This window comes from Mustela nivalis (assembly GCF_964662115.1).
Source record: "Mustela nivalis genome assembly, chromosome: 16".
In the NCBI taxonomy this organism is placed as follows: domain Eukaryota; kingdom Metazoa; phylum Chordata; class Mammalia; order Carnivora; family Mustelidae; genus Mustela; species Mustela nivalis.
In genome coordinates this window covers 31620731-31648431 of record NC_139035.1, presented here as the reverse complement: position 1 = coordinate 31648431, position 27701 = coordinate 31620731, and the positions used below count along the sequence as shown (strand labels likewise).

Sequence of the window (27701 nt, the reverse complement as noted above, 5' to 3'; positions counted from 1 at the left end):
CATCAAACCCGGGTATCTTTGCCATCAGTGCTGCTTTCATTCCTTCTCCTAGAGCAGAAGGCACCGACGCGCGGCCATCAGAAGGCTGCCTTGCGCACGGGAGTCAGATGGAGGAGGTTGCGCGTCTTTGTCTGGGGTCCTTCTGCATTTCTGAGACAGGAAATTTAAGCAAGTCTCCTGCAGGGGAGTCTCTCCCAAGGTAGGCCTGCCTCACTTGTGCTCTCCCTCCCCGAGCACCTGTAGGTCACAGCCGGCCTTGTGTACCTCCTGTGGGGAGGTCTTCCTGCTAGAGCCCCTGGAGGGCTCACCTCCTGGGAGAGCAGAGCCATCGTTAGGCCTGTGGGTGAGTGAGGGTTTGAAGGAGTAAGCTTCCCAGTCCCGTGCTCACCTCCAGAAGGCCTTCTCTGCACCCGTGTGCCTTCTTGCCTCTTCCCCAATGCAAGGGTGATGCAGATCATGGAGCCAGCCAGCACCCTGGCTGGCTCCATACCATGAGGGGTGGCTTTCCCCCGTCGGCTGAAGTGGCCCCTTGGAGGCTCCCAGAAGTTTCTAGAGCCTGAGCTGTCCATTGCAGAGGCAGGGTGGAGTTCCTAGTACTGGGCTGTCATGGCAAGGGGAGCGATGGACAGCACAGGCTGCCTGGCTTCTTGTACCTTCTTCCTTGTGGGATGCATGATATTGTGGTGCAGACAAGCATGTCACAGCCCCGGGTGAGACCATGGAGTCCTCCTTAGGGAGCATGATTAGTGCAGGAGGCTTGTGGTCCATCGCCCGGGGCAGGTGTGCCCTGGGCGAGGGTCATGGCGGCGGGCCTTAGGGGCTGTGAGGTTTGGCCCACACATTTCTTGGCCCATGGATGTGCCGCTCTCAGGCTTATGAAGCTCCTGGCGTTTCAGAACGGCAAGAGTCACGGGGTGTGAGGACAGGTTCCTCCACAGCGGTCCTCCTCGGCCAGCCCGGGACAGAACCGAGTCTCTTTCCTCACTCCCAGCTCCCTCTTTGACCCGCCGCAGTGTGCTTCCAGCCCCCATGGCTCCGAAATTCTCCTGGGAGGTGTTGCCCTGGGAGGATGTGGGAGTGCCAACCCACGGACACTGTGGAGTCATCTGTTCTCAGTGCCCTTGAGCTCTTTGTGGCCCTTGATGGCTCTTTCTAGAGACTCCCCTCCTGTGGGCACCAGGCATCACTCACCAGTTGTTCCTCCTTCTGCTCCGTCTGTCTGCCCGCACCAGCCAGTGCAGCCAGGTGTCAGTTTCCACCCAGACCTGGGGGTCCTCCTTCCCCATGGAGTTCTCCCTGCACCTGCTCATGGTCTGTGCCTATGGGACCTCGTCTCACCATCCCAAGTCTCCCTGGCCAGACCTCCGGAGTGTGTGACTTTGGGGTCAACCCTATGTAGACCCTCCTGAGATGACCCAAGGCATCTCTGTAGTGTGTGGATACCGAGCACCCTGTTCTCAGCTTGTGATGAGATGCAGCATCCCAGCATGGATCCCAGGGAGTCCCCCCTCCACAAAGGCACACGCTGTTCCTCCTGCCCGACCGAGGACAGATCTCATCCCCTCCTGTAGCACTTGACTGCCCTGCGGTCTTTTTGGATGTGAAGAATGTGCCAGAAGTGACACTGTGTTGTTCAGGGCTGACCCCTGAGGGTCCATCCCATGCTCCCACTTCCCTGCAATCCTGCCCCCATGCTGCTGGGGGGAGGGGCCACCTGCAAAGAGAGGCCCTCGGGGAGGACAGACAGCAGGCTCTGCCTGCTGGATGTCTGCCCAGCGTGTAGGAGAGCTCCCGACCCCTGCCGGCCAGCAGAGGGCCGCTGTGCATGTGTCCCTGCACCGTCAATCCACACTCACGGGAGATGACCTGAGCCTTTGGTTCCTAGCCCCCAGATGCTGGAGCCGCATTGGGCGACTGGAACGGGGAGCCACAGCAGGTTTTACAGGGAAGGTGTGCTGCCTTTGACATGGGTTTGTGATAAGTCTATGTACCTGATCTGGCAGGTTGACTGTGTGTCCTGAGGTGAGAGGCAGGGGAAGGGGTGCTGTGAGGGGAGACTGAAGGGGTCGTTGGGGAGCCCCCCTCTGCTGGGGACACAGGCATCACCTAGATCCCGGTCTTCCACTCCCAGGCGGCAGTCTACTGGGGGGTGAGCCGTATTTCCCAACCTCGCCGCAGGCCTGCTGTCCCGCCTCTCTGCACACATTTCTGCGCCCGTTGCTGGTGTAGGGTTCAGGCAATGCCCTGCACCCCATCCTCCCGTGGTGGATGTCCAGGTCACCCAGACGGTGGAGATAGAGCCCTGTGGGCACAGGTGGAGGCCAGCACGCTGCCTGGGGACCCTGCAGCCACACCCTAGGGATCCCAGGAAACCCGGGCAGACATTTGCTGGCTGCAGCGGGCCCGCAGTCCCACTCACCTAGAGTGGGGCCCTTAACTCCGTCTTATGGAGGGAGGGGCATCAGACACTTGGGGACCAGCTATGGCACCATCCCGGAGGCACTGAGTTTTTCCACTCCTGGCTTGGCTTCTCTTTCTACCGTGAAAACGCAGTATCTCAGACGGGACTTCCCCTCCCTGAATGCTGGGCCCTGTGGTGGGAGAGTGGCCGTACTGTGGTTGCCTCGGGTGACAGTGATGGTACCACAGGCTCTGGAATGGGGCTTGCTTGTTAGTGCAGCAGAGGCGGGTCGGGCCCCCTGGCCAGAGGGCCAGGACGCAGGGCAGGATGCAGGCCCGGCCGAGACGGAGGGAGCTAGCTGTAAGGCAGAAGGAGGATGGAAGGTGGAATGAGGAGGGCTTGGTGGCCAAAAGTCTGCGGGGCTGGGAGGGAGCCGTCCGGGGAACCCCGGGAGCCCCTGCATTGGGTTGTGTCCCACCTCGTGGCCAGCCGGCCATCAGGGAGGGCTGAGTAAAGGAGTCCCAGAGAAGCCAGAGGAGTCTGCGTAGAGGGCAGCTGGTTGGGGGGGTCCTCGAGGCGGCCTGGCTTGGGTGATCCCCCAGCAGAGTGCGCTGGAGTCCCGAGGGCCCAGCTCTGAGCTGGTTCAGCGCCGTGTGCTTAGGAACTCACTCATTCATGGTTCCTTCAGCCAGCTACCATGTTGTGAGGACCTGCTCTCTGCTGGGCCCGTTTCTCTGCATGGGGCACAGAGGCATGGACAAGACAGATTGTAGCCAGCCCTCAGGAGTTGGAAGTCCAGTACACAGGTGACCCTGGCCTCCTGCCCACACCCTGCGTCCGCAGGGGAGGTGGTCTCTCCAATCCTCTCTGCCAGGACGTCTGATGGCACCTTCCTGGCACCACACGCCGCTTTACCTGGTGGCTACGTGCCACATTTGGCCGGTGGCTTGAACCTCTGTCCCCATTCCCACAAGCTCCTCTCTGTGTCAGCCTTTCTCATCCGTCCTGTGTGGACATGGACCCTCATGTGAGGATGGAGGTGTTCTTAGAGGAAATCCTCCATGTGAGGGATGGGGAGGTCCTGGCCCTTGGAAGCTCTGCTTCTGACACTGGGGCCCCTGGTGTCCTAGCACAGGTGTGACCTTCACAGCCCCAGCAGGGACGGTTCTATCTGCTGCCCCACATCCAGTTCCAAAAATAACATCTGTTAGACTCTCACGGACTTCATCTCTAACTTCTGTCCCCACAGCTCCTTCACGCTCACATTGACAGCATCTCCGTTCCCCAGCGTGGTTGGAAAAATGAGTCAGAGTCTACCACGTCTCCTTCTCAGGGCTGGTAAGTGCTGCAAAGCATACATCCTGTTTTCCTTTTTGTTGTTGAAGAATGTGTGCCAAATTTCCACAAGAGAGGATTCTTGTTATTAGTGAGGAGCTTTTATTAGGAGGGCTTTTTCCTCACTAGCAGAGTGGGAACCAGTAAGAGTGTTTCTGGGGTTGGGCGAAGGCTGGTCAGACGGAGGTCAGGAGGTCTAGTGGACACTTGTCGTTGGAGGTTGTTGCTGGCCGATCAGCACGAGGGGTTTGCCTTCAACCCATCTCAGAGCCATGCTGAGGGGCACAGGCATCTTGGAGCCAAGAACACTGAGCCTCGGACCCGTGGCCAGCTTGGTCACCCTCGCTACACCCCGTCCTCTGCTTCGGGACGTCCAGGTGGGAGGGTGACATCTTCTGGCCTGTCGTAGATCCTTCCTCACACGCTTCCCGCCAGCCCTTCCCAGCCTCCGGCTAACAGCCCCAGCCAGGTGGCCCTTTCCTGAACCCCCCGAGGGCATCTTTCCTCCGGGAGGCCCCGTAGAGCAGCACTGGTGGATGTTTTTATGGGTCATGTTCTGAACGTCACACCCGAGTTAAATCTGTGCTGATTCAATTAGAACACGCAAGCTGAGGGACTTCTTCACGTTCCATGACTGGGTCCTGGGTGAGCGCCTTCTCTTTCTGGACACAGGTGTCCTCACTGCCGTGCTGCTAGCGAACGGCCGGGCCCTCCCTGCTCAGCCTATGTGCCAAGCGGTCTTGCGGCTGGATGGCAGAACTGGAAGCCCATGGCCCTGCACACACGGGAAACTGAGGGCCGGGCGGCGGGGGTGGCACACTGCTCAGAGCCACACAGATAGGCTTCTGTCTGGGGTGGGGGGTGGTCAGGCCAAGGCCCGAGGGGCTTTAGAAGCTGCACCTGAGGAGCTGGCCGGGGCTTGGGCCAGGTGGGGTCCCGGCCTCCAGAAGATGCCACGTCCTGCTGCCCCCAAGCTGGGAATGTGTGACATCCCCTTGCAGGAGGGGCTTCGCCGATGTGACTGGTTCAAGGTTCTCACTGGGGGTGGGGTGATCCTGGATTGTTGGGCCACACACCAGCTCCGTGTGAGGAGCTTCCTACGTGGGGGCAGGTGGGTCTGCCTCAGATGAGGTGAGACAAGGGAAGCAGAGGCATGTGTGTGCACACGTGTATATGTTGCTGTGTGTGGGCTTGTGTGTGGAAGAGACAGACCGGGAGCGAGGGAAGCAGGTAGAGGATTGCAGGCGCTGCTGGAGGTGGAGGAGGGCCCAAGGGGCAAGGGCACAGTTGTGTCTGGACTCCTCGGAGACAAGAGAACACACTTGTCTGGGGAGCACGGCCCCGAATTTAGACCTCGTGACTCCAGAGCTACAAGAGAGCGTGTGGTGACTTTTCCCGGTGGCCGCGGGAAACCCGTTAGAGGCATGAGAGCCTGCCTCTAGTTCAAGAGGGAGACGGGCTGTGAGCAGTGCGTCTCGGTGCTGACCGTGACCTCAGGGTGACGTGGATGGCAGTGGACTGGAAGCCACCATCCACTCTGAGTGTTCAGAAATAGCTTTCCACCGTGCGATCCCAGTTTCCGTCTCCTGGAATGAAGAGCAGACATCAGACTTAAACTAATTCCTTCGCTGGCGGACCATCACGGGCTGGCCTCACGAGGTTCTCCGCCACGTGGACAGTTTCCATGAGACCGGGGGAATGGTTCTTGTGGGCTGCCCACTCCTGGACGCCCCCAGAGCCTTTGTGTGCTGGTCACCCACTGGCCTCCAGCGCTGGAGGCTCGCCCCAGCCCGTACATGTCCTACACTCCAGGGTGCCTGGTGGGGGTGGGGGTGCATCAGCTGTGCTCAGGGAGCGGTTGCCCCATGGTTTGACCAGGGGATGTGACTGGCCACCAAGGACCTACTTCCCTGAGAAAGGAGGGTCCTCCATTGGGCAAAGACTGTCAGTGATCTTTGCTCATCCAGGTGCTAAGGTCCTGCATCTCAGAGAGCAGCTTGGAAGGATCTAGGGCAGGTGGCGCACCCACCGCATGAGCTTCTACGGTGGCCTAATGGCACGTGTTTCTGCAGTTCAGGACTAGGGACTGTGCACCTGCTGCAGGCCATGCCTGGGGCTTGACAAAGCCACCGGCCTCAGGGAACTCCTTGTTTTGAGAAAAAGCTGATCTTTGCATGGTTTGGGCTGCAGGCCCAGCTCAGACGGGTGTGGAGGATCACAGGCAAGGGAGCGTCGCCATGGATGCGGGAAGGGAGCATCGCCATGGACGCGGGGGGTCTCTCAGAGGAGCTGTGTCTCCCACTCGTGCAGGAGAACCAAGGAGGGGCTAGACACTGTGACATTCCAGTGGCTTTGGGGCCATGAGCTGGGGTGCTCCTTTGGGTCTTTCTTGCTGTGTGGACTGAGAATCCCTGGGGATGAGAACTCTGTCTTTTGCTCTTTCTTGCCCCTTGGTCCTGAGGGGATGACCAGCAGGCCGGCAGGACCAGCACCAAGAACGTAGTCTTCCTCTCCGTCCTGCTTCCCCAGGGCTGGGCCCAGGTCCTCATGTCCAGGGCAGGATCTTGCCCTGGCCTGGGGCTCCCCGGTCGGTCCTGGGGATGGCGTGCATGGTGCTGGGGGAGAGGCCTGGCAGCATCTGATTCCTTCGTCCCTCCCTCCGTGCTCGAGGGCTGCATCCCGACCACAAGCCTGGGAAGCTGTTCAGATGGTTTGGATGTGGAGACCGAGGCTTCCTTGGAAGGAAGGGCCGCATCCTCGACCCAGTGAGACCATGTTCTCTCTGACCTCTGCGCCATCTCGCCCGGACCTGAGCATGCTCCCAGGATCCAGGAGGTGTCCATGGCCCGGTCACTCTGTCTGTTCCTTGATGAGCTCCTGCTTTGAGGGCTGCAGAAGGTTCTGGCCAAGAAGAGGACATCCCCATCAGAAGGACAGCTGCCCCCGGTCTCCCACCTCCTGGGCCTTCCTGGTTGTCTGTCCTTTCTGCTGCCGGAGGAGCTCAGAGCCAGCAAGGCATCAGCTGCTGGGGCGCTGGCTCAGGTCCCAAGAAGGTGGTGTCTCTATGAAGTACGGGACTGTCCTGGCACCTGTCGCATGCAGGGCAAATTCTAGGTCCCTTGTCCAGGCGGTGAAGATGCCTTTCTTCCAGGGCTGGGCTCTTCTGGATATCCCTCTTCCCTGCGTCCTGCGTGACGCATGGAGGGCTGGTCAGGCGCTCTGGTGCTGTGCAGTTTGGGACCAAACTTGCGTGCGCTGTTCTCGGCCAGAGCCAACCCCTTCTCCTCCATGTAGGGCCAGCCCGTCTCAGGACCGCGTTGCACAGCGCTTTGCTCGACCCAATGCAAACACGTCTTGTTCCAGTGGTTTGCCTTGCGGCCCATTCCTCACTGGTCAGAACCTTCTCTGAGGATGGCGAGCGTGTCACATCAGATTCTCGCATGCTCCGTCCTGGCACAGGAACGCTCACGGTATCCCTGGGAAGAATGGGTAGCATTCGGCGCCTGCTGGAGGATTTGAGAGCACGTCTGTGAGGAGCTGCCCTGTCCCAGATAAGCTCAGGACCAGAAGGGGGGCCAGAGGTGCGGGGGATGGGGAGCCTCGGACATTGCTGGCGGTGGCCTGGTGAGGAGCTCCCGACTTAGCAGAGTCACAAGGACTTGTGAGTCCCTGGCTCTGGTCCACACCAGACCTTGAGAAAGCTTTTCTCAGTTGGTCAAGTCCCTGCTGATAGAGTCCACAGCGTGGAAAAGATCAAATTCTGGTGGAGAAGGTGAGCACCAAGAGTGGTACACGTCATGACAGAGGGGAGTGCAGGCCCCTGGGCACAGGCCACGGAGCTGAGGACTGCCATGTGACATAGAGAGGGTGAGAATCTTCCGGGCGACTCCTGAGTAATCAGAGAGGGCTTCCTGGTGGAGGTGACCCTAGCACAGTCTCAAGGACTTCATCATCAGTGGCAGTCGTACAAAGGGAAGAGTGTGTCGTGCACAGTACTGACAGAGGCCGCTGGCATGAAGTCCCCGTCCCGTGTGGTGCAGCATGGTGTGTGGAGAACTCGCACATCGTGCTGCAGTTGGAGCCCGACATGCTTGCTGGAGGGCGGTTCGGAGGGGTTGCTGAAGCACCAGAGGAACATGTTGGGCAGGAGTCAGGGAACATTTAGGGACACATCCACCTACAGAAATCTCGAGGCCTGGTGAGAGCTGACGCCCCTCCCATGCTCCTCACTGAGCAAGCAGGTGGGACCCACCCGGGCCCTGGAGGACAGGCCTCATGTGAGGCTCCCTTCTGTCTTTGGGCCATCCTGAGATCCTGGGGCGCAGAAGGGCAGGTTGGAAAAGGCATGAAACAGGTCAGGCCAGGGAGGCTATCCCTGTGATTCCTGGGTCCAGCCAGCAAGGTTGCCTTGGGATGTCTACCCTCCCGACTGCTAGAGAGCAGTGTTTGTGGTCCTGGTCCTTGGGCAGGGTCCTGCTTGGTGCCCCACGTCCACCTGCTGTTCCCTTGGGCTCCCAGTCTCATGGACACCAGCATGCACCTGCTCCATCCTCCAGCCAGGCAGCCAGAGCCGACTCAGGGTCTGCTCCACAGCAGGTGTCAGGCCAAGAGGGAGCGTGAGCTCCTGTGCTCCTGCATGGGGATCCGGGCATGGGCGTGTGGGTGGGTCATGAAGGAAATCGTTCTCGGACATGCCCAGTGCCACGCTGGGAGCCCTGTGCCCTCTTCATGCTGTCTTGGACGTCAGCATTCATCGGCAGTGTAACTGTCGCCCTAGGTGGAGCTCCTTTTTGCAGTACACAACCGGAACAACCACACAGGGTGGCCCTGATGAGGTGCTTGGCCTTGGCAAACTGTCTGACCTCTCGAAGCCTCTCTCTCTTTTGTAAGATGGGAGTAGTAAGAACACGCCCTCAGAGTGCTATCGTGACTCCTGTGGGCTCTGGAATAAGCCACTAGTAAGCAGGCGTGGTATCATCGTGGCCACCCTTGTCCTGTTCAGAAAGGTGGTGCAGGCTCGCCTGGCCTGAAGTCACACAGCAGCAAAGGGCAGAGTCGCATGGGCTCAGACCTCCAGAGTCTGAGGGACTTCGTGCTTCTTCCCCTCAGTTTCTAGGCAGAGGACAGGTGAGGGGGAAAGGGCCACCCTGGAGCTCCGCGGGGAGGGGCTGGCACCGCCGTGGATTGGACCGCAGTCACAGGAAAGGAAAATGAAGTGACATTCCCCAAGCGTGGTCTCTCTTTTTCCAATTCAGCTTTGTCTGTAAACAGCCAGTATCGTCATCCCAGGCCGGGGGGACCCGGGTCTTTAGGAACCTCTATCACCACGACAGAAATCTCAGCCCTGGCAGAGACACTGCTCCAAATCACACTGCACACTCCCACCCCCATCCTGGGCGTGTGACTCTTATTTGAAGAGTTGATTGGGAGGCTTTGCAGCCCCGTGAAGAGATGTTTTGTCCCGCATCCCATTAAGGGTTTACTCAGCTGGCTGGAACAGCAGGAACAGCCACGGGGCAGCCAACCCCGTGACGGGCAGATGGCTCCCGTCACATCGCAGCTTCACGAAGCACCTGCAGTCACCGTGCAGCTGGTGCCACTGTCCAGGGCGATCCGGGTCCCTGTCTGTGTACCGCCTGCATGGCCTGCCCACCCCAGGGCCTTTGCTAACCATCTGCCGGCTCCAGTGCTCCACCCGGCACCCCTGCCTGCATCTCAAGCCCACTGCACTCAGGAGCACCAGGTTCTGAAGTCCTGGCCCCTCCACCTAGTAGGCTATTCTCCACCAGGGCAGCGGTGTCTCCCAACCTGGGCCAGAGTGAGCCAGGGTCGTTCCGCATGACAGGGAGCCAAGCCGGGGCGAATGCAGTGGAAGGACACCACTCAAATCTTACAGAGCCCAGGACAGCCTCTCAGCAGGGAGTGTCAGCAGTGTGGTGGCTGGGAAACACATGCTGTGTGGCGGGGTGGACACAGAGTGCATGAGGGGCAGACCCCGCAGACCAGAGTGAGTGAGCTGGGGAGACCCTGCCGACTAGAGCTTATGAGCTGGGGAGACCCCATAGACCAGAGTGTAGAGCTGGGGAGACCCCCCAGACTAGAGCACGAGAGCTGGGGAGACCCCACAGATGAGAGTGCGTTAGCAGGAGACCCCCACAGACCAGGGTTCGTGAGCAGGGGACCCCACAGTCCAGAGCGCCCAAGGCAGGGAGGTGCTGCAGACCAGGGTGCGTGAGGGGGAGACCCCACAGACCAGAGCGCATGAGCCACGGAAATTCCGCAGACCAGAGTGCAGAGTCGGGGAGACCTCGCGGACCAGAGCTTACGAGCCGGAGACCTTACAGACTCGATCATGTGAGCAGTGGACCCACTAGACCAGGGCTCATGAGCAGAGGACTCTGCAGATCAGTACGGGTGAGCCAGGGTCCCTACAGACCAGAGACCGGGAGCCCAGGATACCCCGCACACCAGAGTGCATGAGCGGGAGACCTCACAGACAAGAGCACGAGACTGGGTGAACCTGCAGACCACAGTGCATGAGAAGGGGAATCCCTCAGACCAGAGCGTGTGAGCCCGGAGACCCCGGAGACCAGAGCGCTTGAGCTGGGGACCCCGCAGACGGACTGTTAAAGCAGGTGCCTTCCACGCACATGCTGTGTCCCACGTGGGCCCTCCCTGCTGTCCATGGGTCCATTCTACACCCTTAAGTCCACAGCAACCCAAGGGGCAAACGGTTGTTTTTACCAACTACCCCCCCCCCCATTTCACGGGGAGGCTGGGACTCAGCCCCTCAGTACCCACGAGACTCTAACAAGCTGCCCGCTGCCCCTTAAGTGTCCGTGGGGCATCCGGAATCAGTGTCCGGGGGGGCCGTATGTCCATGCGCGAGGCGAGGCCACAGCAGCCACTCAGGCCAGGCTCTGAGGCAGGGTCTGTCTGGCCCTGCACAGCCGCTGTGGCCCCAGTGTCCATGGTTATGGCTGCGTCCCTCCATCTGTCTCTGTGTCCGTGTGTCCTGTCCTGTGTGTGTGTATCTGGAAAGGACGCTTGTGTCTGGGTTGGGGGATGATCCAGGACCGTCTCATGTTGAGATCCTTCGTTTATTTACATTAGGCAAGACCCGTTAAAGGTATCCGCCACAGGTTTCAGAGTCGCGAACGCAGACGTGCCTCTCTAGCAGCCACTGTTCAGCCCCTTCCGGACCGCGATGTCTGACGCAGTGAGCGCGGTCCTAAGAGTAAAAGCGCCACCACTCACGGGGAACGAGAAATCTTAGAGGAGGCACTTGTGCACGTGAACGGGGCTGGATGACCCACGGGAAACACTGCGGGCTTGGCTGGCCGCGGCCCGTGGGAGTACCCTGCACTCCAGGCACGGGGGAGTATAGGCTGTCCGTGGCTGGGGGCTAAGTGTGCAAGGTTACAGGCCCGGCACGAGGTGTGCTGACCTTCCCACCCCTTCGGCAGGGCGCAGCCCTGGGACTGGCTCAGCGGGCGGGTAGAGTGCACCTGACGTTCAGTTAGGGCTGGGATGAGTCTGGCAAGAGCACGTTCACATACACTGCTGGTCACCACAGCACATGGCAGAGAGAGAGGAGGAGGAGGACCCGGCTGCCCGAGGCAGGTTCCTGAAGGCACATGCCCCGCAGAAGGGGCCTACAGGCTGAGGGACATAGAGGCTATGGGGAGCCATAGGTTCAGGGGGAGGGACCGCCTGGGAGGAGGCAGGGTGGGGGCAGGGAAGGGCTCAGAAAGGGGAGGAGGAGGAGCAGGTAGGAGGAAGTGGTACCTGGGGCGCTGGGAGCAGAAAGCATGGCAGGAGTGAGCGGAGCGCATGGCTGGGGCTGGGTACGCAGGTGGGGGCGCAAGGTCTGGTCAGCGGGCAGGTTGGTGGCTTTGCGGATAGTCTCCGGCTGTGCTCGCCATCGGGCGTGGCCCAGGGGAAGGACCTTCATGGATGGAACGTGATTTAGGGGGTGTCTGCTCCCTTGGGGAGTGGCAGGGTCCAGGAGACCCTGGGCTCTCCACTCTCCAGCAGGTGCAGGCATGAACACAGAGCAGAGGGAACTGGGCGGCCAGAGGGATGGTATGCGCAGCGCCCCAAGGGAACAGAAAAGAGGAGCCTGACTCGCAGGGGGCAGAGCTGGGCGTCGAACCCAGGGAGACCTGAACCCAAAGCGCCCATCTGCACCCCACACTGCGCCGCCTCCTGGTCATGGAAGGCTGCAGGTGGGAGAGTGGGTTGGTGGGGCCGGCCACCTATGCGGATGCACAGTTCTGCTGGAGGTGGGGTGTCGGTGCCCTGACGGGCCTGCCCCCTTCAGACCCACAGAAGCATAAATGAGCTCAGCTCGCTTTGACGCTGGTCTTGGCTCCCAAAGACCCGTCAGCTCAGGGGAAACTGAGGCAGCGTGACCCTTTGTCCTGCCGTCACAAGGCAGGCTTCCCCGGAGCATGCTCTGGCTGGTGGGGCAGGCAGCGGTCCCCACCTCCTTGGTCGAGCGCCAGAGACCCAGGGAGGCCAGGGCGAGGCTGACTTAGAGTCCTCAGATGTTCTGAGGGCCCCAGGCAGGGCGTGCCCTTCCCGCCCCCCCCATCCTGTTTCTTCGCCCCAGGGAGTGTTTCCCAGCCCATTATCACATGAGTGCTTGGCTGGGTCACCCTTTGTCAGGGCAAACATCAGGCATGTGCTAATGGTCCCCTTAACCATGGCCAGTTGGGTCTTAATGTCTGTTCAATGACACCTGCTATGAAGGCTCCCATAACGGAGCTCTTAATGGCAGACGAGGGGCTGTTAGACCTCAGACACTTAGCCCACAGCCATGGACAGATCCCGGAGGGCAGCCTGCCCCTCCAGAGGGCCGAGGGGAGGGGCTTGGGGGAGACACCTAGAGCCCCCCTTGTTCTGCTGGGCCCCTGAGAGTGGGAGACACAGAAGTGGCTCTGGGGGGATGTGGCCAACACCAGAGCCCATCCCGGTTTCCTGTACAGACCACTGACCTGCGCTCAGAATGAACACCAAGCACTCTGTTTCCCGTGTGGGGTTGGGGATAAGAAATACCAGGGACGGGGAGCGGGAGACGGGTCCCTCCGTGCCGGGTCCCTCCCAGCAGCAAGCAGGTCCCTCCCTGCCCTCCTGCCCCAGCCTCAACCTCCACTCTCGGGTGCGGGGCAGAGACGGCTTGCGAGGGTGTGTGGGGACGTCACCGGCCGGCACATCCGTTCTCAGACGCTCTCTTTGTCCTCACGCCTTCCCGCTTGTGGTACCGAGGCGCGTCCAGGCAGCTGGTGCCCGCTTGCTCCTGGGGCACCTGTCCCCCTCGGGAGGAGGGGTCTCTAGGTGTGGGGATCGTTGGTCACACACGAGTAACTGGAAGCCTTCCACGATGAACAGAATGTTCCCTGTGCTTGACAGGTGTGTGGTGGGACCAGAGGCCGAAGCGGTTAGCACAGCCGGCCTGCTGGGCTCTCTCAGACGGGAGCACACCCGGGAGTTTGCCAGTGGCCAGGGAGGTACGACGCTCCATGAGGACGGGACGGTGTGTGGAACAAGGGGTCACAGGAGGGCACCCACGTCCCATGGACGACAGGACAGGGAGCTCCCGAACGCCCTCTGAGGGGGCGCACAAAACTGCGGCTGAACACCCAGCATCTTCCTCGAATACAATTAATTCTTTCCATCAGCAGGGAAGTTAAAACATTTTTATATTGAAGTTAACAAGAATATATCACAGTAAAAAAGCAAACATTGCATGGTTCTTTTTTTTTTTCTTAGGATTGAATTTTTGAAAGTGAGGTCTGTTTTGTGTCTCCCCAGGCCTTGCTGAAATGTCCGTGGCAGTGTCGGCACTCGGGCCCGAAGGACGGGAACGTCAAGGGGCTACTGATGGTGAGGGGTCCCTCCGGGAGGTTCTCATCTGGGAGTGAGCTGGGAGCAGACCCCCATTGGAAATAAGCGAGGCGGACGATTCGTGCAGGACGGAAGCCAGGGCTCCGGCTTGGATCCTCCTGGAACGGCCAATGTAGAAGCCCCGTGGAGGGCAGGACAGCTGGGAGGAGCAGAGGGGTCCGCCTGGAAAGACCTCTGAGGCTCAGAGCCCGTGGCACTGGCTGGGACTGCAGACCCCGTGAAGCATCTGGCGTCCGCACCCGCTCACCACGCCACCGTCCTGGGTGCTCACGGCATCAGTAACCACACAGTGCGGCCCCAAGGAGTACTTTCTGCACACCTTGCAGTCTGTGGGCTCACACTGTCCAGAGCACGTTCACCCGTGAGACAGCTGCTGAAGCAAGAGCTGTCTGGAACTAAGTAGAACACGGCTGACAGGTGCCCAGGAGCACGTCCGGAGCCCAAGGCCCCTCCAGCCCGTCACTGTCCCCTTGGTCCCACGTGGTCAGAGGTTCCATTCAGGTGTTTCTGGAGAGAAGGCAAATGAGCAGCGTCTCTCGCGAAACTTTGTCCTTTTACTCAGAAAGGAATGCGCTCACCAAAATTTCTATCTGTGCTCACGGACAGGAACCGGGGCGCGTGGCCCACGTGGCCGCAGGGAGCCTGAGAAGGTGAGCCATCATCAGGAAGCATGGCCGCCCCAACAAGCTCAGGGTCCTCTCAGGGAACAAGGGGGTATGGTGGACATGTGTTGGCTGACATGGCTGTCCCCACCGTCCTGGGATGTGATGACCATTTTCATTTTCATAATTTGACGGAGATGGAGATTAAGGGACAGGCAAGCCAGGTCATTTCTTTCCTGAAGACTACCTAATAGACGGGGAACCGTATCTCTGTGAGACCATAGGCAACCTGAGAGCAGGACTGTGTGTTTGTCCTTTGCCCTGTGTAGCTGTGACCCCATCACCAGACAGAATGTCACTTGGATCGATGCCTGATCGAATGCCTCGTTGATGGCCCAGTAAAGTCCCGTGCATGTCTCAGGCTTCCCCGTCCTCCCTCTCAGAGGAAAGAGTTCCAGAAGCCTCCCCACGCCGGCATGCAGTTCCTCTGGGCCCAGGCAGCGTGGGTGTGCCGGGAGGACCAGTTTCGGCCGACTGCCATCCCAGCCACGTGCAGCTGAGCTCACCAGGACCAAACAAGGCCCGAAGTGTCTCAAGGAGTGTTTTTAACAAGTTGTAAATAATATCTCACCAAGTCCCATCGCTGCCTAGAATTGATGCAGCTGGTGAGAAGTAGTCATGATCCCGTGAATCGTTTGTCCATTTACAAGAACATTTCATTCACCTCCTTCCAGAAGGATGCACAGAACACGCTTTAAAAGAAGGCGTAACTGGTACTGACATATGGGAAGGCTGTGTTGCATTCCAGTTCCTCACTGGCTCATGCGGTGTGTGCAGAAGAAGGGATACTCGTAATTACTGGGGATTTTTTAAAAAGTAGAGATAATTTGTCTTTAAGAAGAAACACGGGCATCTGCAGAATGATGACTTTGTCTCCCCGTGGTCTGCTCTTGGGTCAGAAACTTGGCCGGTACCCTGCCATGTGATTGCTGGCTTCTGGCCCTGCTCTCTCACTCTCGAAGAAAGGGCGTATGTCTCAGCCTCCTGCAGAACCACCCCGCTCTTGCCTCTTGTCGCCCCTGCTAAGGCTGAGCATGGATCTCCGTATGTTGGCACGTGAACTAAGGAATAAGCCTCTGGAAGAAAGTCAGAATCTCTCTCATGGGGAAGTCTTTCCTGCTACAGCGAGCATCCCTATGACAGTTGGGCTTAAGGAGGAAGGGGGGGAGCTTGGATGACCAGGGTTGCACCAGCCCGCAAACAGAGCAGCCACGCCATGGAACAAAGCATCCGACCCTCTGTGACTTGAGACAAAGGCTATTTCTTCTCATGACCAGGGCTCTGCGGGTTCACCTCGCTACAGCTGATCTGGGCTACCCTCATTCTGGGGCGGGCGAGCGGGGCATTCTTTAGGCTCCTGAATAGACTTGGGTCTTTTCCTCAGCTTTCTGCAGAGGCCATATCTGAAGTGACGCCTCTGCCTGGTGCATAACCTTCTTGGGGGATCCCAGGAATGAAAGCTTGCCCAACTCCAGGGCACAAGGACGTGGCAAGCCTCTGGAGGCATTGCATCAAGAATAGCTCATTAGCCCAGACAGGTCACATGGTCCACCCATGTGGACCACCATGGTGCACCTCCCTCCCAAGGGCAGGGAGGGAGCAGGGCCTGGCCTTGGGGCTCTGGGGATGGGGGAGGGGCTGTGGTGCCTGGGAAAGGGCTTTAGGGTGGGGTGGAGGGGCTGTGGTGCCTGGGCAAGGGCTGGGGGGAAGGGCTGTGGGGTGGGGGGAGGGGCTGAGGGCCTGGGAAGGGCATGGGGCCAGGGGTGGGGCTTTGGTGCCTGGGAAGGGCTCTGGGGATGGGGGAGGGGCTGTGGTGCCTGGGAAAAGGGCTGTGGGGTGGGGGGGAGGGGCTGTGGTGCCTGGGCAAGGGCTGGGGGGAGGGGCTGTGGGGTGGGGGGATGGGGCTGGGGGTCTTGGGAGTGGCATGGGGCTGGGGGAAGGCTGAGAAGTAAGATCTAGAATGAGGCAGTGAATCCTCCAAACTGGAGATTCAGTCTGTCCCAGAGGAAACCATGGGGTCGTTGGGTGGGGTAGGGGGAGCAGAGAAACGCAGGAGAAGCAGAGGGGACACACAGAGTGGGCAACAGGTGGAATGTGCATGGGGAGGGAAAGGGCAAATATCTCCCAGATCCCCCAAGTCCGGGTTTCTGCCCCAGAAAGGTGAGAGCCACAGGTGTAGGTGGGGCGTTCCTGAGGGACACATTCCACATGTTGCCAAGATCCTCCGAGACGGAAAGGTCCCAGCAGCACCTGCCTTCCCCTGCAGAGAAGCTGTGACCCCTAGTTTCCCCACAGTCAGTCGGTCTGTTAGCAAATACCCCTTGGAGGTCTGGATGGCCGGCGGGCAAGCAGACCTGCACCAGCGTGGGTCTCCTTCCCACCACCCTTGGCTGCCACCCGGCCTCTGTTCCCCGGGCCCCGCTTTTCTGACAGTCTCTTGCCCAGTCACCAAATTGACTTCCCTGTTAGGGAGCAACCAGGTTGCCACTCCTTCAGGAGACTTCCCCTTCTCTGGGATTCTGCTTTGTGGCTCTCATTAGCATTTCCCTCCTGTGCCCCTGAACATTTCTCTTCAGTGTCTCTTCCTGGCACATTCGAACATTCAAGGAGGGGAATGTCAGCAGCAGAGGTGGAGAGAATCAATGAACAGTAAATGCTCCAAAACCTTTTGCCTTGGAAGCACCGGGAGCCATCTGCTGTGGGGTTGACTGTGGGGCCTGTGCCCCATGTGAGCAGTGACCCCAGTGACAGCCCCCCCAGGCCCCCCCCCGCCCCCGCCTCCTCTGATTAGCAGCATTGGCTGAGTCCTTTGCATTGCCCTTCTGGGCTCCTGGGGGCAGGCCTGCAGCCAAGGGAGCTGGACCACCCAGGGCCTGGCAGGGGGCAGGTTGCTGTCCTACCACACCGTAGGAGGGGAAGGGGGCTCAGGTTTCACCTACAAATTTCAACACCTGCTTCTTCCACAATCAGGGACCTTCCACCTGCCTTTCTGCACGCTCCCGCACTACCCCCTGCACTCCGCTAAAACTGCCCCCGTGCTAGTCTGAGCTCCTGCCCACCCTCTTCCTGCCTCTCCATCACGTGTAAATGCCACCTCCTCCATAAAGCCCTCCCTGATTCCCTGGCAGGAGTCACCCACACTGCCTCTCTTCTGGGGCTTTCATAACAGTGTAACTTATCTCCTTCCCCACCTGACTGTGCTTCCTGGCCATGGGGAATTTGCCTCAAACTTTGCTTTCCTCCAGTACCTAACTAATGATTCCAGTGGAGTAGGTCCTCAGTAAATAGCTGAGAATTCATCAAATTGGGGTGGGAGTGGCAATCGGAGAAGCGACCTGATATGTACTTAAGAGCTCCCGTCCCCGGCTTGTTGCTTTGGAAAAGAGAGTGAAATCGGTTTTTTATTGAATCTGCTCTTTGCAGTGATTTTGTGCTCTTTGTTGGGCCAATTACAGTTTTGAAGATGAATTATGACAGGCGGGTACCCGCGTGCCTGCATTACCGTGTGCTGACTGTGTCAGTTAGTGGCCGGCATCTAGGAGGGGAGTTTGTTGATGTTTCCATTAGAAAACAAAAAAGAAAGAAACATTAGGATCCATAAAAAACAACGAGCAATGATATTTTCCTTTTTATTGGTTCTTTTAAAACATTCGCTGATAATTTCCCCCATGCCTAATAGGCACATGCTTGTGTCTTTAGGTAAATCCAAAATTTGCAGAAACGCATTCTTATGATTGTTCAGCTTCCTCCCATCGTGAAGCCCAAATGAACAACTTCCCAAGGCAGCAGGCGTGGGTCTCCTGGAGGGCATTGACCCGGCCAAACGGGTCACCCGGGACAGAAGGACTCACCTGAGAGTGAGCACTGACTGTCCAGCTGTCCTCCAGCCAAGGGGGTTTAAACCTGAGAGCATTAAAGGCAGCACAGATGGGGGAACAAAGCCTGGGCTCTGGAGGGAGGGGCCTCCGCAGCCTTCAGGATGCCCACAAGACCCACCCTCCTGTCTATTGTGGAGCTGGACAGAACTCTGAGTAGGTGCCGGTGTGTGTGACTTTGATCATGTGTGTGTGAGCGTGAACATGCACATACCCGTGTGTTTGTGTCTGTGTGTTAGTGCATGGGGACATGTGTGTACATGTACACGTGTATCTCCAAGTGAGCATGTGGGTCGTGTGTGTACGTATGTGATCATGTGTGTCTGCCTGTGAGTGTGATCGTCTCTGCATGTGAATGAGTGTATACGGGTCCATAGCTCATGCAACAGAGTTCAGCTCCCAGCCACCTAGTGAACAGAGAAGCAGTTTGCAGAGTCCAGGGTGGGGTGACTTTGAGGGTGAGACATGCTGGCTCAGGGTCACTGATAAGGATCTAAAGTTGCCTCTGGGGGGTGCCTGGGTGTCTCAGTCTGTTCAGTGTCCAGCTCTTGATTTTGGCTCAGGTCATGATCTCGGGGTCGTTGGATTGAGCTCTGCATTGGGCTCCACGCTCAATGGAGTCTGCTTGAGATTCCTTCTCTCCCTCTGCCCCCTCTGCATGCACTCTTTTTTTTTTTTTTTTTTTAGAAAATTTACTTTATTGAAATTACATATATATAATATGTCCCATGATATAAAATTCTAGATAGTAGATTTTAAAAAGCATACTGGAAAATATAAATATCCATTTTCCTATGTATATCTTTTGTGCACTTAGAGATTTTTTCTAGGTTTACATTTTTCTTTATTTTACAATCTGATTCTTACTTGTAGTAAAAACAAATATCATAGACAGGTATACAGCAAAAAGTAATTCCCTTCTATCCATCTCTTTCTCAGATATTGGTAAAATCCTTTCAAACTTTCAAGCACACAAATATATTTTTGTTTTTTACATTCATGGTTTCACATTTATACATGTTGTTCTGTCACTTAATTTTTTCACTGAATACTGTAATGGAAACCTTTCATGATAGTACAGATAGAGCTACTTAAAAAAATAGTTGTATTGCAGTCCTTTATATATCAATAACTATTTAGCTAGTTCCCTCATGAAAACTCTTTAAGGTGCTTCCAATATTTTACTAATAAAAGCAATACAGCAATGAACATGCTGGCAGCTTATTTAGAGAAAAGCACTTATTGTATTTACCTGCATATCTTTACACCCCTCTCTTCCTTTTAAAAGATTTTTTTAAAGGACAAGTGAAGTATTAAAAGCAACTAATGGAATATGTAGATACTGTGTGAGTTCAAAGGGGAAAAAAATCAGGGTTTTAGCAAAACAATTTTATTAAGTTACTTGTGTCAACAAACCAGAAAGCCATGTAAAACTAATTTTTTTTAAAGATTATGTCTGAGCTTGGGCAGATGGAAAGTTATCTAGATTGACTGCTCACTCCCTGTGGAATTTTTTGAGGATTCCACTTTATTTCTTAAAACCGTCCATGCTCAGAACTATGTGGTGTAGCTCAGTTCACTTGAAACTATCAGGCTTGTTTGGCAGCAGGTGATGGGCATTTTAAAAATTTAAGATGTTTCTAACAAGATGCCATCAGCCACAAGGAAGAACCTGGGTTGGTGGGCAGGAGGGCTTTGTTTTGACAAGCCCCAAACTCCATGTACAATAAATACAGGACATGGCTTCATTAGCATATGGTCTTAGGACAGCTGCCCTTTATTTTATACTCGTGACCTTGTACTTTTGAACAGTTGGTGGGTGTTTTCCTTGAATACTTGGTTTTGATGATACTGTTCTAGGCTCTCGTCTAGTTAGGCAATTCTGTGTTCTTCTTGACCTCATAAAAGGATATGACAACTATAAAGTGGTTACACTGTTGTTCAGATTCAGTAAATATTTCAATTAGGGGAGTAAATAATTTTAGACTGGGAGTGTAGCTAACTCTTGCTTTGGGAGTGTGCTCCTTAGTGGAGTGGATCTTGGATGAGGGGTTTTACAAGGAGTGTGTAATGGATATCTGGGCTATCCAAAAAAAGCAAAGGAAATTTCTAAAGTTTTTCTTGCAGCAATGCACTGAAACAGAGGAGGGGTGCAGTTAGGATGCTTGCCTTTCTTATCCGCTGGTGAATTTCGAAGGTATCAGGCTTCCTACTGCTTCTGGCACCTGTTTTCAAGTGTCCCTTTTAAGGATTCAACAAAGTAGTAGAGAGCTCCACCTGACTCTTGTTATCTTCCATTTATTTAACACAGATAATGGGCGGTACCCGCAGAATGTTCTGATCTACTAATAATTGTGTTGTCCTTGATGGGTGTGCTACCCTGATAGATTGGGAATTTCTAGTTTATGGCATAATTTCTCCTTAATTTTGTCTCAGGCCTTGATAAAACTTAGCTAAAAACATATGAGTGAGTTTTTCTCCGCCAAAAATTCCATGCTGCTGGGCCAGGCACAGCCTACTCTGTTTACCGGCAAGACTATGGTCGATGTAGGACTCCCATTCCTTCTGGTTGACCTACAAGACCCAAGACTAATGTATAACCTCCTCGTTCGTTGGCTGTGATCTTGTATCTAATCAATATGGGACTGAGGAGTTTTGGGGGTGACAGTCCTTTCAGCGTCGTCCTTGCTCCCTCCCTCTCCCAGGTGACTTGTTTCTTCCTCATTCTTCTCCTGAGTGCAATCCGGAAGGGGCCCCCAAATGCCTGGCAGAGGGAAGAGATGCACGGAGGGAGGCCTGGTGCTTGTATGAAGTGGGATGTCACTCACCGCTCAGGGAGCTGTCAGACCCTCAAGGCAAAGCTGTCCTCCTTTGCCCTGAGCCACAGTCGTGGATGCCAGACCCATACTCTAGGCCAGGAGTGTCTTTACATCGCCCTAGGGCTGTGAAGCAAGAAGATTCCGTGGGGTCCCCAGTGAGAGAGGAGCAGCGCTTCCAATAGGCAAGGGTGAGTCTCCCCAGTTTGCCCTCCCCAGGCCAGTGTTCTCCCAGGCCCATCCCCGAAACGGAAAACCTACTCTCACTCTTCAAGGGTCTGTCCTTCCAGCCCTACCCGCTCCACTGGGCCACGGGAACCTGGAAACGGTGGCGTCTGGCTTCCCATGCCAGCCTCCATTCGGCCCCCAACTTTTGCCCACATGACCCACAGAGGAGACTCAAGAGAGCTATGCAGAGAAACTAGAACAGGCTTTTATTAATGAAATGAACACTACCTAAAGGTTCTGAGAGGAACGTGCGGAGAGGGGAGGGGAAATCTGTGGGCAGCGGCAGGAGTCCAGGAGCTGTGGGACTGGAGGCCCAAGGGACCCGATTACCGTGTACTGTCCGAAGGCCCATGGCCCCTGGGATCACAGACGAGGCTTCAGGCCCCCACCTTCCTTAAAAATGGTAGGTCAGGGATTGGGAAGTTTTCCCAATGTTGGAAGGTGGAAGTACACCACTAGATATGTCTCCAGGTAGTTATTGGCTCAGCCAAGCCTCTCCCTTTGGGCCCTTAAGAGGTGGGCTATGATGGGGGAGAAGATGGTTTCTTGCACGGTGCAGCTCTTTTACGTCCTCTTAGGTGCTGGGCACGGGATGACGGGTTCTTGGTGGCAAGGCTGGTGTGGGCCGTGCTGACCACAAAAATGGTGGTGCTAGGAGGAGAGGCCAGGACGCCCCCGTCCCCGTGGGCAGCCTTCTGGAAAAGCCGCCGGCCGATCTGGACCTCTCCTTGGTCTGGTGCCTGGGGATGTGACTAGAGGGAGGAGCACTCAGGGCTCCCGACAGAGGCTGGTTCGTTGTGCTGGCTCCCGTGGACTCCGACAGGGTGCTCTGGTGTGGTCGGCCCCCTGTGTTCGGGCCCAGGCTTGCCCTGGAGCCCTACAGGCCACTTGGGGCCCTGCTCGTTGCTTCTGCGATGCAGAGTGCCCCAAATCTGGAGCACAGATCGGCAACATCATCCCCTCTCCCCAAAACTGGGGGTGCTGCCGAAAGCCCCATGCTGATGGTGGCCGGCATTGTGGTGTCAGTTTGGGGGCCGGTGTGCTGGCTGTTGGGCCCAGCATGGGACACAGTGCTGGGCATTTGGGGGGCCGCTGTGAAGGCAGGGGCAGCGGCAGTCGGCTGGGATGTGCAGGAAGATATCTTGTTGCCCGCTGAAGCTCTTCTGCACCTAGTCAATCTCTGGGCAGGGGATGAGGGGGTCTTGGTGGCAAGGCTGGTGTGGGCCGTGCTGACCACAAAGGCGGTGGTGCTAGGAGGAGTGGCCAGGACGCCCCCGTCCCCGTGGGCAGCCTTGCTGGAAGTGCCGCCCTCCGATCTGGACCTCCCCTTGGTCTTGTGCCTGGGGATGTGACTAGGAGGAGGAGCACTCGGGGCTCCCGACACAGGCTGGTTCATTGTGCTGGCTCCCGTGGTCCCCGACAGGGTGCTCTGGCGTGGTCGGCCCCCTGTGTTCGGGCCCAGGCTTGCCCTGGAGCTCTGCGGGCCACCTGGGGCCCTGCTCGTTGATGCTGAGATGCAGAGTGCCCCAAATGTGGAGCACAGATCGGCAACATCATCCCCTCTCCCCAAAACTGGGGGTGCTGCCGAAAGCCCCAAGCTGATGGTGGCCGGCATTGAGGTTTCAGTTTGGGGGCCGGGGTGCTGGCTGTTGGGCCCAGCATGGGACACAGTGCTGGGCATTTGGGGGGCCGCTGTGAAGGCAGGGCCAGCGACAGTGGGCTGGGATGTGCAGGAAGATGGCTTGTTGCCCGCTGAAGCTCTTCTGCACCTAGTCAATCTCTGGGCAGGGGATGAGGGGGTCTTGGTGGCAAGGCTGGTGTGGGCCGTGCTGACCACAAAGGCGGTGGTGCTAGGAGGAGTGGCCAGGACCCCCACGTCCCCGTGGGCAGCCTTGCTGGAAGTGCCGCCCTCCGATCTGGACCTCCCCTTGGTCTTGTGCCTGGGGATATGACTAGGAGGAGGAGCACTCGGGGCTCCCGACACAGGCTGGTTCATTGTGCTGGCTCCCGTGGTCCCCGACAGGGTGCTCTGGCGTGGGCGGCCCCCTCTGTTCGGGCCCAGGCATGCCCTGGAGCCCTGCGGGCCACCTGGGGCCCTGCTCGTTGATGCTGAGATGCAGAGTGCCCCAAATCTGGAGCACAGATCGGCAACATCATCCCCTCTCCCCAAAACTGGGGGTGCTGCCGAAAGCCTCATGCTGATGGTGGCCGGCATTGTGGTGTCAGTTTGGAGGCCGGGGTGCTGGCTGTTGGGCCCAGCATGGGACACAGTGCTGGGCATTTGGGGGGCCGCTGTGAAGGCAGGGCCAGCGGCAGTCGGCTGGGATGTGCAGGAAGATATCTTGTTGCCCGCTGAAGCTCTTCTGCACCTAGTCAATCTCTGGGCAGGGGATGAGGGGGTCTTGGTGGCAAGGCTGGTGTGGGCCGTGCTGACCACAAAGGCGGTGGTGCTAGGAGGAGTGGCCAGGACGCCCCCGTCCCCGTGGGCAGCCTTGCTGGAAGTGCCGCCCTCCGATCTGGACCTCCCCTTGGTCTTGTGCCTGGGGATGTGACTAGGAGGAGGAGCACTCGGGGCTCCCGACACAGGCTGGTTCATTGTGCTGGCTCCCGTGGTCCCCGACAGGGCGCTCTGGCGTGGTCGGCCCCCTGTGTTCGGGCCCAGGCTTGCCCTGGAGCTCTGCGGGCCACCTGGGGCCCTGCTCGTTGATGCTGAGATGCAGAGTGCCCCAAATCTGGAGCACAGATCGGCAATATCATCCCCTCTCCCCAAAACTGGGGGTGCTGCCGAAAGCCTCATGCTGATGGTGGCCGGCATTGTGGTGTCAGTTTGGGGGCCGGGGTGCTGGCTGTTGGGCCCAGCATGGGACACAGTGCTGGGCATTTGGGGGGCCGCTGTGAAGGCAGGGGCAGCGGCAGTCGGCTGGGATGTGCAGGAAGATATCTTGTTGCCCGCTGAAGCTCTTCTGCACCTAGTCAATCTCTGGGCAGGGGATGAGGGGGTCTTGGTGGCAAGGCTGGTGTGGGCCGTGCTGATCACAAAGGCGATGGTGCTAGGAGGAGTGGCCAGGACGCCCCCGTCCCCGTGGGCAGCCTTGCTGGAAGTGCCGCCCTCCGATCTGGACCTCCCCTTGGTCTTGTGCCTGGGGATGTGACTAGGAGGAGGAGCACTCGGGGCTCCCGACACAGGCTGGTTCATTGTGCTGGCTCCCGTGGTCCCCGACAGGGTGCTCTGGCGTGGGCGGCCCCCTGTGTTCGGGCCCAGGCTTGCCCTGGAGCCCTGCGGGCCACCTGGGGCCCTGCTCGTTGATGCTGAGATGCAGAGTGCTCCAAATCTGGAGCACAGATCGGCAATATCATCCCCTCTCCCCAAAACTGGGGGTGCTGCCGAAAGCCCCATGCTGATGGTGGCCTGCATTGCGGTCCCAATTGGGGGGCCGGGGTGCTGGCTTTTGGGCCCAGCATGGGACACGGTGCCAAGTACCTGGGCGGCAACTGCCAAGCCAGGGGCAGCTGCAGTGGACTGTGATGTGGCCGAAGATGGATTATTACATGTTGCAGCTCTTTTGCACTTAATCAGTCGCAGGGCAGGGGATGAGGGGGTCTTGGTGGCAAGGCTGCTCTGGGCCTTGCTGACCAGAGACGTGGAGCCACTAGGAGGAAAGGCCAGGATGCTCCCATCCCTGCAGGCGGCCTTGCTGGAAGTGCTGTAGCCGTCCGATCTGGACCTCTTCCGGCTCAGGTTCCTGGGGATGTGACTGAAGGGAGGGAAACTCGGGGCTCCCGACACAGGCTGGTTCGTCGTGCTGGCTCCATTGGTCCCCGACAAGGTGCTCTGGCGTGGGCGGCCCCCTGTGTTTGGGCCCAGGCTTGCCCTGGAGCCCTGTGGGCCATTTGGGGCCCTGCTTGTTGCTGCTGTGATGCAGAGAGCCCCTAATCTGGTGCACAGGCCTGCAACATAATCTCCTCTCCCCAAAACTGTGGGTGCTGCCGAAAGCCCCATGCTGATGGGGGCCGGCATTGTGGTGCCAGTTGGGGGGCCGGGGTGCTGGTTGTTGGGCCCAGCATGGGGCACAGCGCTGGGCAACTGGGGGGCCGCTGTCAAGCCAGGGGCAGCAGCTGCGCCAGGGGCGAGGACAGCAGAGGAGGTTACCGAGCCTGGCTGGGCACTGGCACGGGTCCCCCGGGAGGCAGATGTGGGTAAGGGAACCACATAACCTACCTGGGTGCCACTGCCCAAGGACAGCTGGACTACTGCCGTGCTCAGGGCCTGGAGTGGGTCTGGAGCCTGAGCTGCCGGCTGTCCATGCGCGGGAGAGATTTGAAGGGTGCTGGCTCCGGGCCACTGCCCACCAACAGCCCCGAGTGGGACCTGGGCAGTGGATCCCGGGTTGCCCCTACCTCCAGGCAGTGCAGGCAGCCCTGGGGGGACTGTGACTGAGGCTGTGATGTCCCCGGACGGCATCGAGGGGGCCTGGGTAGATGCAACGTTGCTCCCACTGCAGCCAGGGTGAGACCCCAAAGGGAGAGGCTGGGAAGAACTGGAGCAGTCCCTGGAGGTGACCTGGGAGTCAGAGGCTGGCAGCAGAGCAGCCACTGCAGCAGGCAGGGCCAAGGCACTGGATGGGCTAGCTGGGCCACAGCTGCAGGTGGCCTCTGTGTCCCCTCGAAGAGCATCTTGGATGCGCTGGAGAGCAGCTTTTCTTTCCCGGTCCAGGTCCTCAACCGTCACTCGAAACCCCGGCTCAGGGGGTGATGGCAGCCTCAGAGGCTCCCCTCGCCTGTGTGGCAGCAGAGGAAACTTGCGTTTTCGGGGCCTGGAACAGTCAGCTGGGGATGAATAGTTCCTCTGCGCTGCCTTCTGCCCCGTGGTGGTATCGGCAGCCTTTTCCGGCTGGTTCTTTTGGCAGAGTGCAGGCACTCTGGCTGGACACAAGAGGCTCTCTTGGCTGACTATTTTGGGGGACCTCGGGGGCTGTGAGGCCTGACTTGTGGCCAGACGCCTCTTTTTCTGGACCGGGTGGCAGCCCCTGGTGGAACTGTAAGAACTGGTGATGGCATTTCGAGTGGGGCAGGAGCTCCTGTGGGAGCTGGGGGACTTCTTACTGTATGGGTCTTCTGAGCTCTCTTTCCGGGGGACGGCTCTCGGCAGAGGCCCAGGCCTGGGCACAAAGGGAGAGAGGCCTCCGTGGACCCCCAGGCGCCTAAATGCCCCCTGTGGGGCCTCAGTGCCTTTAGGGTCCTTTCTGTGAGTCTCTATCTGGGCTGTCCCTTTGCCGCTCTGTCTGGGATTTCTGCACACCTGCTCCGCTGTGGAGTCACCATGGTCATTTCTGGGTGTTGAGGGCCGCAGCCCAGTGATGACCCGCTTCTGCAGCAGACAGGGGGTGACCGTGTCCTCGATGGACTCGGAGCGGCAGCGGCAGGACATCTGTGATCTGGCATCTGACAGCACTGATTTCAGCCGGCAGCCCCACCTACAGGAGGAGGTAAGAAGCCCCAGAAGAAAGCGCGGGGTCGCCAGGGTCCCTGAGTACCTTCTCCAAGCTGCTAGGACGGAGCGCGGATGCCAACTTGCGGGGTACTTGGAAGACCGCCTGTGAGTGGACGCCGGGGCGTGGACCGCCGGGTGAGCCCTGGCCTCCAAGAGTTGTCTGCGGCCACAGTGAGCCCGGTGGGGGCGGACCAGCCCTCCTGGCAGGTGCGGACCCCGCAGAGCCCGGGGATGGGGGGAGGGGCATGGCCTGCTCAAGGAGTTGCCCATAGAGCAGTCCGGTAAGATCAGACGCTGAGGATAGCGAACTAGGCTCGCAGCGCTCTCCTTCAGCTGCCAAGTCACGGCTGAAGGCCTAGAGCACAATGCGGGGCCTGTTGCCAGGACACAGCTTTAGAACCTGGAACCTGAGGAGTGAGCGTGCGTGCAGGAACCCCTGTGCACGCGCACAGCTTCTGTTGGGTCACCGCCCAGTGCAAGAATCAGGCCTGCAGAGGCGCCATGGGGGGGTCAACTCCCTCGTTCCCAACCCTTGGGGGATTCACAGATCTCTTGGGCTTGGAGGCTGAACTGAGGAAGGGGAACGGGAGTGCAGTGGGTGCCAGCATTCTCCCCTGGCTGGGCCTGAAGCACTAAGGGACAAGAGTTGGTCCCATAGCCGCGCCCCTGCAGACCCATCAGCCGGGCATGGCAGGGCTACATGCATTTTCTCTTCCCTGGGCAAGTGCCTGCATTGCCTCCTTCTCTGGGTGTCAGGCCCTTTGGTTCTGGGTGACATCTTGGACGGTGGGCTCACATGTGGTGCGACTCTGGCCTCTAGGAGATGCTCTGAAGACCTTTAGGGTTCTTTACCCATTTTGATTAATCCAGCAACAGGGTGAAGGTCCAAGTGGGCATTCCTGGTGCTCACAGTCTTAACTTGATCGTGGCACAGGGTTAGAAGGTCATCTGGAGCCCTTGCCCACCTCGTTGCCAGGAGAAACA

General features: G+C 58.2%; 1 protein-coding gene across 1 annotated transcript in view; it reads left to right on the top strand.

The window, feature by feature from the left end:
• The window catches only part of LOC309849954 (uncharacterized protein), a gene marked incomplete at its 5' end in the record, with an annotated part of 35904 nt that extends 22081 nt beyond the window's left edge, over nucleotides 1-13823 (top strand). Inside the window, 3 exons of the mRNA XM_082703048.1 lie at nucleotides 3651-3739; nucleotides 13151-13248; nucleotides 13553-13823. Coding sequence (XP_082559174.1) covers nucleotides 3651-3739; nucleotides 13151-13248; nucleotides 13553-13662 — 297 coding nt within the window. The 3' untranslated portion in view covers nucleotides 13663-13823. The remainder of the gene's footprint in view (nucleotides 1-3650; nucleotides 3740-13150; nucleotides 13249-13552) is intronic.
• Nucleotides 13824-27701: the final 13878 nt, after the last annotated feature.